Raw genomic sequence first — 10,532 nt, 5'->3', positions numbered from 1 at the left:
CTGGAGAGCTCCACAGCGCTATTTGGCTTTAAAGACCAAGTGGTCACCCCCAGGTGAACCCGGCTTGGGGAGGCTCCGGCATGGTCTCGGGAGCGGGGGATTGCCCGAAGTTTTGGGGATCAAAGCAAGAAAGAGCAGCCCCAGTTGCTGGCAGCTCGCTGGGTACAGGCACCCACTGCTGCCACAGAGTAAATAATGAGGGATATTAATAATGAGGAGCCTCTGCCAGGGACAGAAACCAAGTTCCGCACCAGGTTCACAGCACACGGGGACGCCCGAGCACGGCGGTGGGCGGAAGACACCCCAGCACCTTGAACCTGGGCAGCCTGGGGAACACCGAGTTCAGCCAAAAGTAAAGGATGCTCAGGGTCTGCAAGCAACAGCTTGCCTGGGTGCAGGTCCTGGGGTGGAGGAGACCCCTCATCAGCGGCCAGGGAGCCACGGCCGCACTCAGCCCGGCATGGCGCTGCGGGCACGGTGCTCCCGCGCTTGTGCGGAGCTGGAGAACAGGTCAGCTGCTCACAGGGCATTTTTCCCCCTCTTTGCTTTCAGTTTTTAATCATCAGACAGGGACGCTGCTTTGATTGTGTTTGAGTCAGGGGAATTTGCAGGGGATTTTAAAATCCAAATAACACTTTAAAAAAAAGCGCCACAATCCTTGCTCAGTTTGATTTGTTTCTTTTTACAGTGTAAATCTTCCCTGCTGAAGTTCGCACATGCAGATATTGGTACTTCCAAGATTCGCGTTTTTAAAGATGCTTTCTTTAACAAACACTTACCTGTAGTTCAGCTCCTAAACACAGATTTTGACCCTCAGCATCAGGATGGTCAAAAGCACAAGGAAAAATAAATAAATAACATAAAATAAAATATTAAAACCTGCCCGGCCCAGGGACGAAGCTTCTGCTGCTGGTGCCTCAGATGGGGAGCAGAGGCTCTTTTTGGGGGTTAACCTGGCCGGGAGGCAGCAAAAGGAAAGAGCATCGTTTGCCCACGGGTGCGGGGCCCAGCACAGCCCCGGCCGGTGCGCACCCCGCGGGGACAGCGAAGCCCCGCGGGGGAGGTCGGGGCGGGCACACGGGGGGTCCCCATCGTCCCCATCCGCCCCGGGGGTCCCTCCCCAGCCCCGGGCTCGGGGGCGCAGCCGCCGCCCGCCCGCCGCAGCCCTTTGAACGGACCTATCGGCCCCGGCGCCGCCCCCGCGCCGTGATGCGCGCGGCTCCTCCCCCCGCTCCGCAAGGGCTGGGAGCTCCCCTTAGCCTGCTTGCCCTTATTTAATTTCGAGTGTGATTTTGCTATTTTTAGCAGCTGGATCCCCTCCAGTAAGGCTGGGCGCTCGCTCCTTCCCCCCCCCCCCCCTTTTTTCTCCCCCCATTTTCCTTTTTTTCCTTTTTCCTCGCTCCCCGCAGATGATTTTGACCCCGCTTCCTTCCTCCTGGAGCGATTTTCTCTCTCTCTCTCTTTATTATTTATATAAATAAGAGGGGGCCTGGCTGAGCTGTGGATGCGTGTGTGAGTCGCAGCCTCTCTCTGCCTTCTCCTTTCAGATCCGCATTTGCGAGCAGCAGCCGCCGCCGGGAGGGGGGGGGGGTTAATTCGCTTCACAACACAGACACGCCAGGGGAAAAAAAACCAAACAAACAAAACCCAACCAAACCACCCAAAAAACCCACCCCGAGCACCCAGCTCCGAGATCAAGCTGACTGTGAGTGCCGGCCTTCCTCTTTCCTTTCTGCTGCGGGGGGTGCGGGGAGGGCCGGGGGGTGCTGGAGTGGGGGGGACCCGGGGCTGTGCTCCCCCCTCCCGCATGCTGGGCACGGTCGCCCCCCGTTCGCTCCGTGTTCGCAAGGACGCGCGTGTGCGTGCGGCGGACGGGCTCTGCGGTGCCTCTCTGGATCAGTCTCGTTATTAATTATTGTTATTAATAGGCTGATGCACCTGGCGGGGCTGCCCGGGCCGTGGGGAGGGGGCCGGGGGGCTCCGGCGCCGGTCGCTCCCGGCGTGGCGGGACTTTTCCTGCACTTACTCGTTTTCGGGTGATGCAAACGCCCCGCACCGCCCCGGGGGGGCCGCAGCCGCGGTGCTCGGGCTTGCGGGGGGCGGGGGGGCCCGCGGGGGTCGGGACCGCGCGTGGGGGCCGCACGGCGCAAGGTGCGTGGGCCGGTGCGAGGGCCCAGGCCGGGCCCGGCTTAAGGATGGGGAAGCACATGTCGGTGCAAAGTTGCATTGCTGGGGCTCAGCCCCCCCGCAGCCGCTCCCGCCGCGCAGCCGTGCGGCCCCGCACCCCCAGCCCCCCCGGCCGCGGTGATGCCACCCAGGGCGGGCTCCCCCCGGGGTTTTATTGCTCCCCGCAGGACAGGGGCTGCACAAAGCGTGTGATGGTGCCCTTCCTCCCGCTTTTCTTTCTCCCCCACCTCCCTCCTTCCTTTCTTTTATCACTTCCTTTTATTATGCATGCCCAGGAAGGAACGGGGGGTGGACTTTCTTGAATACGAGGCCTGGGGGGGGGCTTCAAAGCAGCCCCACGGAGGGCTCGTCCTGACGAGGAGCCGCGCACCTCCCTGCCCGCCCTGCACCCGCCGAACAGGCTCTGCAACTTCTGCACCGCTCCCCCCGCCGGGAGGAGCGGCCGCGCTCCCTCTCCAGCCGCGATCGGCCGAGATTTCCTGGGCGTGAAGGGTGGTTCTCTTTCCTAGATCTGAGCCGCCGCCTGTCTCCCGGCTTCTCCTGGGCTGGTTTATTTAATCTAAGAGTAGGTGGTAGGAGCGGGGGATTTGTGGGGCTGTTGCTGCAGAGGTGTAAGCCGCGCGGGGGGGCGGGGGCAGCGCGGAGCATCCCGCCGGGGGCCCAGGTTGCGGCTTGTGCAACCCACCCGCGGCTTGTGCGAGAGGCGGCTGCTGAGAACGGCCGGCTCGTGTCACGGGGCTGAGGGAGGGGGCTCCAGTGGCTCATCACCCGTGGGGATGGAGCGGGGAGGAGTTTCTCATCCCCTAACTCATCGATCGGGAGGCAGATGCAGCCCCTCCACCGCAGCCCCTGCCCCGGCTCCAGCCGGTTCCTCTCTGCGCGCAGAGGTTTCTCTCTCAGCTGCTTCCTTTCCTCCATGGCAACACAGCTGCTCCCTCCCGAACGGCTCTGGTGCCCGTGAGCGGGGCCGGAGCTGCTTCCCGCGGTGTCCCCAGCATGTCCCACGGGCTGGGCTTTGTTCCTGGGGCCAGGCAGGTGCCACCGAGCCGGGAGCATCACACCGAGCCTGGGCCGCTCTTGGGAAGGTGCTGGGGGGGAGAGAGGAGCGTCCCCCGTCTCCCACCTGCGCATCCCGTCCTCATCACCCTCTCCCAGAACGGGGCGCGGAGCCCGCGGTTCCCCGGGGTGGTTCCAGCTCTGGAGCCCTCAGGGGTGGCAGAGGGATGGGCAAGAGGGATGGGCAGGTGGGACAGACAGAGGGATGGACAGAGGGACAGGTGGGATGTGCACATGGTTCCCCCAGCAGCCACAACTTTGCAGCACAGGCTGTGGCTTGGGCGCTGTACCCAGCGGTGTCCCCACGGCAGGGGGTCCCCTCAGCACCCCTGGCCAAGGCTGCCGTGTGGGGCCTGTGCCCATCCCCAGTGGGTGAAGGAGAGCAGGGCGGGGGGGCCACACCAGGCCCCTCTGTTTCCAGCCATGGGAGGGGTACGGCACAGCTCGAGCTGCATTTCCTCCAACAAAAATTGACTTGAGACAAACCCATCCCAGCCAGCCGGCGTTTTTCACTCCCAAACCACACTTTTTGTGATAACAGACTCCCTGAAGAGCTCTGGGATGCTGTGAGTAACGTTTTCGGGGTGTTTACATGACAGCATGCTTTCTGTCCCGGAAAAAAAAAAGAATCTGAGGGTGGTTTTTGTTGTTGTTGTTGTTCTGCACTCGTGAGTCACTCCAGAGGAGAGCGGGAGCTGCCGAAGGTCTGAGCGCGGCTCCTCCTGCTGCACAGCTCGCCCCTGCGGCTCCTGCTGCCCCACGGGGCTCCGCAGCCCGGCCGCCCCAGCGCCCCCTCTCCCGGCAGCGCTGCCCTGCCTGCTGCAGCACCATCCACATGGAAAACAGTTGCTCAAAACTTAGAGTTACGAGCCCTGTGGGCAGAGTGCCATCCCTCGCACGCGGACGGGCGCACAACCCTGCGCCTGCAGGAGAAGCCGGGCTGGGGGCTGCTGCGCCCCAGAGATGGGGGTCAGACCCAGGGCAGGGTGCAGGGAGCGTCCCCGGGGGCAGAGGCGGTCAGTGGGTCTGCAGCACCCGTCACAGCAACGCCAGGATTCTCTAGCCGAGGCTCCCAGGCAGCTCCCAGCCCCGCGCTCAGGGGCAGCGAGACTGGGATGCTGCTCTTAACACTTTATTTCTGCTGGGAAATGTCCCATCACCGCCCAGATCGGGTGTCCCCGCGCCGTGCTCGGGTCACCAGCGAGCGCTGGGGCTGTGACGTGGCCCTGCTCCCGCCAGCCCGAGCCCATCGTCCTGCTCAGGGCTGGAGCTGCCCGCGGAACCAGCCCCACGGCTCTGGAGAAGCAGGATCTCCCCAGCGCCGCTGGGGAAGCGTCGAGGGGGAGAGGGGAAGATGGAGCCTTTCCTCGGGTGGGATTTCCCCATGAGTGAGAAAACGCATCCAGCCCTTCAGGACGCGCAGACAGGAGGGAACAATCTGGTGTTCCTAGGACAAGTGCCAGGTGGTGCTGCCCCTGAAGCCAGCGGGGCGGCAGGAGCAGGGTTGGGGTGCAGCGGTGCTGGGCGCTGGGGCCCCAGTGCGGTGCCGCCACCCGTCCTGTTCCAACTTGCCGGTGCCGGCAGCGTGTCTGGGATTTACGAGACTCCAGATGAAATCTGAAGCTGCTCTCCTCGTTTCGGGGCAAGGGGCTGGGCTCTGCGGGAAGGGCTGGCGGGGCTGCGCTCCCCAGGCGCCTGCTGAGGACCCCGGGGGCTGGCCCAGCACTGGCACATGGGCTGATTCAGTGGGGCTTGGGCAGGACCCCGCCTGGTACCCGGTTCGTTCTGCTGCCCAGCGGCGCTGGGAGGATGCAGGAGCATCCCCGGGAGGGATGGAGCTGCAGACCCCGCGGGGAGGGCGGGGAGCGGCCCGGCATGGGCACCCAGCGCTGACTGACCTTCCTCCTCCTCTCGCTCTTCCTCACCGCTGCGGGAAGGACGATGAGCGAATCCGGCGCCAAATCCAGCCAGGCCCTGGCCTCCAAGGGGGAGAAGGACGCGTCGCAGAAGAGGGGCCGCGGGCGGCCGCGGAAGAAGCCGCAGGTATGTGGGGTGGCCCTGGGGGCTTGCACAGTGATGCCCCTGGGGGCCGGGCACCCCCGGGCCACAGGGCAGCGAGAACCCCCCACACACACCATGGCAGTGTCCCCGGGCACGGATGGGGGTGCCCACGGTGCAGCCCCCGTTACCTCCTTTGGGCAGCACCACCCGGGTGCTCCCCAGCAGCAAATCCCTCCTGGGGGGTCCACAGCCCCCCAGCTCCTCTAGCCCCAGGGAAGGACTCGGCCCCGCCGGCTCCTCCCCGCTGCAGCTGAACCTGCCTTTGCAGACAAGCTAATTAAAGCGCCATTAGCAAAAGCTGCTCAGAGGGATAAGATGCTGCCAGAGCCCTGCAGTGCTAAAGCTGCCCTGGGCCCCCTCCGGGCAGGGGGGGTTTGTGCACATGGTTTTCCTGCAGAAAAGATGGATTCCTGGTTCCTGACCAGACAGCGGCCGCGGGACGGGCCCGGGCTGGGACACCGGCGGGACCGTCCGGCAGAGCCCGGCGGGGCATCCCGGGCCACGCTCCCCCGGCTGAAGGACACGGTGCCTGGTGCCCCAGTCCCAGTGAAACCAGTGCTCCCAGTACCATGGGCAAGAGCATCTGCCCAGCGGGGTCTGCCTGGGGAATGGGGCTCCCGGCTGCACCCGGAGCTGCCCCCGCCCTCCGCGGGACCCCCACCCGCAGCCCCCCCTCTGCTCTCCCTCCAGCAGGAGCCCAGCGAGGCCCCGACCCCCAAGAGACCCCGCGGACGGCCAAAGGGCAGTAAGAACAAGGCCACCCCGAAAGTCAGGGTAGGTGGCTGGGGACAGGGGCTGCTCCAGCCGGGCTGGGACAACAGCTCCAGTTTGGGCCCAATTACAGACAATTCGGGTCTTGGCGCTGGTCCCTGGAGAAGGTGGGGGCAGCCAGGGGCCGCGTGTGTCAGCGTGGGGACACCCGTGACAAACCTGTTTGCAAACCAGGCGACTCACATCCTGTGCCCACGTTGAGTCACGGGGCTGGGACCTGCGGGGGGGCCGGGGAGATGCCACCGGCGTGACGAATTTGGCATCGTGGGTGGGAGGAAGGGGAACGCCCCCCCCCCCCCGGCAGCACCCTGGGGATGAGGGGACATCCTGGGGACATCCTGGGGACGAGGGGACAGCCTGGCCTGATCAAAATGTCTTTTTCCTCTCAGAAAGCCACAGTCACACCGGGGAGGAAACCTCGAGGCCGACCCAAAAAATCGGTGAGTGGGTTTTCCCGTCCCCTCCATGCTGGGCTCAGCGCGGCCCCCCGTGCGGGGCTGGGGGGAGCGCAGCAGGAGCAGAGGGACACGCGAAGGGCCGCGGTGACCACGAGCGCTGCCGGGGCCGCGCTGGGGACTCCATGTCCCACTTCGGCAGTGTTTTCTGGATGGACGGAGGAAGCGGGGGCCGCGCTGAGTCACCCCCACGGCCCTGACTCACCCAGTGCGGTGCCGGCACCGACACCCACCCTGCCACCACCCCCCTTGGTGGCGCCTGGGGACACCGTGGTGGCGCTGGGACCGCGGTGTCACACGGGCTGGGCGAGCGGCTCCCCCTCCTTGCCCCCCCGGGGTTCTTACCTGGGACCTGACCTGTGGCGGTTAAAGCCGGAGCAAGGGCCGCCCCCCCAACCCCGGCGGTGCTGCTGCCTCAGTTTCCCCGCGCGCGCGGCGCAGTGCCCGGGCAGCCCCAGCCGGGGGGGTGTCTGTGCCCCGGGCCCCCCCAACGCGCTCCCTCACCCGGCAGCAGCAGGACGAGGAGGTGAACATTTCCCAGGAGTCATCCGAGGAGGAGCAGTGAACCCGACCGGCGCTACCTCATCGCCCGCTGTCCCGCGGCCCCGGGGACAGGGACGGGCGCAAACCCACCCCCGGCTTCTTCCTCCCCCCGCTCCCTCCTCACCCTCAGACAACGGCAGCACTGGAAACGGCCCCTGCAGCCCCCCAGGACACCCGCCCCAGCTCCCCCTTCTCATTGGGTTGTGGGGCAGCCCCACTGGCAAAGGTGGGTCCTGGCAGGGAGCTGGGGCGGGGACCCCCCCACTTCTGCTGCCCCCTCAGTGCAGAGCGCTCACCCATCCCAGGCAGGAGCTGCTGCCCCCCAGCTTTGCCCCAGGGCCTCTGCAGAGGGGTCAGCGAGGCGAGACCCCAAACACGTTAGACCTTTGCTCTGGGCTGCAGCCCCGCGTCCCCCGCACGGGGAGCAGCTCCCGCAGTGACACGGGGCACAGTGTCCACCGGGGGGGGCCGGCGCAGGGCAGACCTTTCCTCATGGCTTCTGATATATATATATATCTCTATTTTTTTTAGTACTTTTTTTTTCCTCCTTTCATTCACAACTACCTCTGGATATTTAAGTTCCGCTGTGAGCTCAGGCGCGCTGCACCGGCTGCCGGGGTGCCGCTGGCTCCGCGTGTCCTTTTCGGGGCGCCGCTGGCTCCGCGTGTCCTTTTCGGGGCGCCGCTGGCTCCTTTCTTGGGTGTCACTGGGGGCCGTGGGGGATTTTTTTTCTTCCCCTTTTTTTTTGGGCTTAATTTTGTTTTGGATTGTTGTTTGAAGGTGTAGGTTTCTCTGCTGCACCAAAGGATGGCGGCTGGCAGGGCGTGGGGTGGGGACCAGGGGCTCTCCCCCCGCCGTGCCGCCCCCACAACAGCTGCAGCGGGACCGGAGGTTGGTGCCGAGCGGCTCCGGTGGGAGAAAGTTGGGGTTTGGGTTTGTTTTTTTTGGTCCACTGTTTAACAACCTTCTGGTTTCCTATCTGCAGTTACTTGAATTAAACATTTTACGGATGTGTGGCGGCTCTGGCTGGGGCGCAGCCCCGCGCTGGGGTGGGAGCAGCCGCGTTGCGTGGCACCTTTTCTGCAGGGACACGTGCCGTGGTCCCAGGCGTCCTGTGCAGGGACGGGCAGAGCTGCCGATGGAAACTGAAACAGGCAGAACCCCGCTGGACCCCCAAACTCCCGTCCTCAGCAAACTGAGTCCCAATGCTGATGGTTCGACTTGGGGCTGGCCTGTGGTCCGGCAGCGCTGCTGCACCCCCCCTGCCCAAAGCAGGAGGCTCTTGGGCGATTGCAGAAAACACGTTTATTTGTGCCAGGATGCGCGTCCCGCTCGGCACCGCCCGGCATTGCCCTGCACGCCGGGCACCGCCCGGCACAGCCCCGCACCGCCCCGCGGCGCCTGCCCGGGTACCAGCCCCGGCTCCTGCTCGAGCGCGGGGGGGGTGCGGCGAGAACATGGCACAATCAGCGTGGGGGGAGCACCCGCTGCGCTCAGTGCTCACGAGTGGCGCCGCCGCCGCGGGCCCGTCCTGCCCGTCCCGCCGCTCCCGAGGGGCCGCAGGCAGCGCCGGGCTGAGCCGGCCCCGGGCTCCGGCGGCAGCTTCAGGCCGTCCAGCCGCCGCGCGGGGGGCGGCGGGGCGAGGGGTCCCCCCAGCCGGGCACCACCTGCAACAGCGTGAGCCTGAGCAGCGACCCGGCTGCGCAGCCCACCCACCAGGAACCGCGGGATTACAGCCCAACCCGCGCCCAGCTGCCCCGGGCAGGGCGCTCGCAGCCCGGGCTCCCGACCTTGCTGCTGCTTAAGGCTCATTTTTCATGCAAAAACCAGACAAACAGCAAGTCTGGCAGCCCCGCGCGTGGCGGGGGCGCGTCCCACGCAGCCGCCCCGCCGGTCCCAGCCCGAACCCGCGCTCACCCACCCGCGCGTCCTCCACCAGCAGCTCCTGCTCCGACTCCTGCAGCTCCTCGGCCGGGTCGTAGCTGTACATGGGCAGCAGCCGGTGCCGCAGCCGGTCAAACCTGGCGGGGGACGGGGACTGAGCGCTGACCGGTCCCGCCCCCCCGAACCAGCCCCGCGCCCCGCACTCACCTGCGCCTCTTCTGCACGTACATCACCTGCGGGGAGAGCGGGGGCAGTGACGGGGGCTGGGACAGGGTCCCCCCGGCCGTGCCCCACTCACCGCGGCCAGGACGGCACCCAGCAGGGTGACGAGGACGAAGGGGCCCAGCACGTAGCCCACCAGCGGGTCTCCCGCCGCGCCCGGGGCCGTGGGGGCCGTGGCGTTACTCATGGCCCAGCACCGGCTCCGCTCGGCATCGGGACGCGGGTGTCCGGCCCCCCGGCCGGGACGTCTGTGAACCCACAGCGGCCGCGGTCATAACCGGCTACCGTGCTAGTAACCCACCGCCCCGGCAACGGACAACCACCGAGCGCAGTGACAACCCACCGCCCCGGTAACTGACAACCACCTACCCCAGTAACAACCCACCGCCCCGGTAATCAACAGCGAGTTATCCCGGTAACGAGCCCTGCGGCCGGGCAGGAGCCGCGGGGACCGCACACGCACGCCGGGAGCCCCGGAGGCGGCGGAGCGGTGCCCGGGGAGTCCCGGTCGGGGCCGGCAGGGGGTCACCCCGCACAGCCGCTCTCCCGCACAGCCGGAGCGGCTCCGCCTCCCCCGGCCCTGCACCCCCAATTCTGCACCCCCCGCGCGGCTCCGCCCCGCCCCACCTGCGCGCGCCGCCCGCACCCGGAACCTGCGAGGCGCGTGACGGGCTGGGCGGGGCAGGGGGCGGGGCAGGGGGGCGGGGCAGGGGGCGGTGTCGGCGCAGGGCCGGCAGGCGGCAGCAGAGACCGGGCGGGAGAGGCGGGGGGGTGGGGGGGGGGTGGTGAAGGAGAAATGGGGAAAAGGGGGAAGAAAAGGGCAAAGGAAAACAAGAAAAATGAAAAACAGGGGAAGGGAAGAAGGAAAAAAACGGGGAAAAAAGAGAAGAAGGAGGGAAGGGCCGCGGGGTCCCAGGGAAGGGCGGAGGGGCGAGCAGACGGGCGGATGGACAGATGGGAGGATGAGGGAGGGGTGAGGGGACACAGCGGGACAGGTGGGTGCACACCTGGGGCACGGGGGCTGAACAGACCGACAGAGGGATGGGTGACGGACAGACAGCGCACACCGGTGCAGGCCGGTCCCTGTACCACGAGGTGGGTGGCTGGACAGATGGACAGACAGAGGCCGGGGCTGCGGGCAGGGCCGCGGTGCGGGAGCTGCCGGGGTCCCCCCGGGGCTGCGTTTCCGCCGCGGCTGCTCCCGGCCCCGCGGCGCCCCGGGCCAGCCCTGATCCCCGGCCGTAATCCGCTTTGCCCGCGCAGGGGCCAGATGGTCCCACTAAGTGGGTCAGGAGGGAGCGGGGACACCGGGGAGCAGGGAGCCCCCGGCCGGCTTTGCAACAGATAGAACTC

At 66.7% G+C, this 10,532-nt stretch overlaps 2 protein-coding genes across 4 annotated transcripts; one reads left to right on the top strand and one right to left on the bottom strand.

The window, feature by feature from the left end:
• Positions 1-5,184: 5,184 nt before the first annotated feature.
• Positions 5,185-8,373, top strand: HMGA1 (high mobility group AT-hook 1; the record flags this gene model as incomplete). The annotated part of the gene is made up of 4 exons (XM_080358174.1): positions 5,185-5,286; positions 5,998-6,078; positions 6,465-6,515; positions 7,042-8,373. The coding sequence occupies 4 exons, from the start codon at positions 5,185-5,187 to the stop codon at positions 7,093-7,095; spliced, it is 288 nt and encodes a 95-aa protein (XP_080214300.1). The 3' UTR covers positions 7,096-8,373.
• On the bottom strand, positions 8,365-9,776 carry SMIM29 (small integral membrane protein 29). 3 transcript variants are annotated; one of them, XM_080358172.1, is made up of 4 exons: positions 9,256-9,776; positions 9,165-9,190; positions 8,995-9,094; positions 8,365-8,740 (listed from the first exon to the last, which is right to left on the bottom strand). In XM_080358172.1, exons 1-4 carry the CDS (start codon positions 9,364-9,366, stop codon positions 8,678-8,680), a joined length of 300 nt encoding a protein of 99 aa, XP_080214298.1. In that variant the 5' UTR covers positions 9,367-9,776; the 3' UTR covers positions 8,365-8,677. The 3 variants fall into 3 exon arrangements, with proteins under 3 accessions (XP_080214298.1, XP_080214297.1, XP_080214299.1); XM_080358171.1 differs by having other exon boundaries at positions 8,365-9,094; XM_080358173.1 differs by having other exon boundaries at positions 8,365-9,094; positions 9,549-9,776.
• Between the last annotated feature and the right edge of the window lie 756 nt (positions 9,777-10,532).

Source organism: Nesoenas mayeri (genome assembly GCF_963082525.1).
Source record: "Nesoenas mayeri genome assembly, chromosome: 23".
NCBI classification, from domain to species: domain Eukaryota; kingdom Metazoa; phylum Chordata; class Aves; order Columbiformes; family Columbidae; genus Nesoenas; species Nesoenas mayeri.
This window is presented reverse-complemented; position numbering and strand designations above follow the sequence as displayed.

What these genes read in the sequence shown, in the direction of transcription:
- SMIM29 (XM_080358171.1), bottom strand. Translation starts at nt 9,366, where the DNA reads ATGAGTAACGCCACGGCCCCCACGGCCCCGGGCGCGGCGGGAGACCCG. An exon ending in TGGGTGCCGTCCTGGCCGCG is followed by an intron (nt 9,191 to 9,255) that starts GTGAGTGGGGCA and finishes CTCTCCCCGCAG; the next exon opens with GTGATGTACGTGCAGAAGAG. An exon ending in TACGTGCAGAAGAGGCGCAG is followed by an intron (nt 9,095 to 9,164) that starts GTGAGTGCGGGG and finishes GTCCCCCGCCAG; the next exon opens with GTTTGACCGGCTGCGGCACC.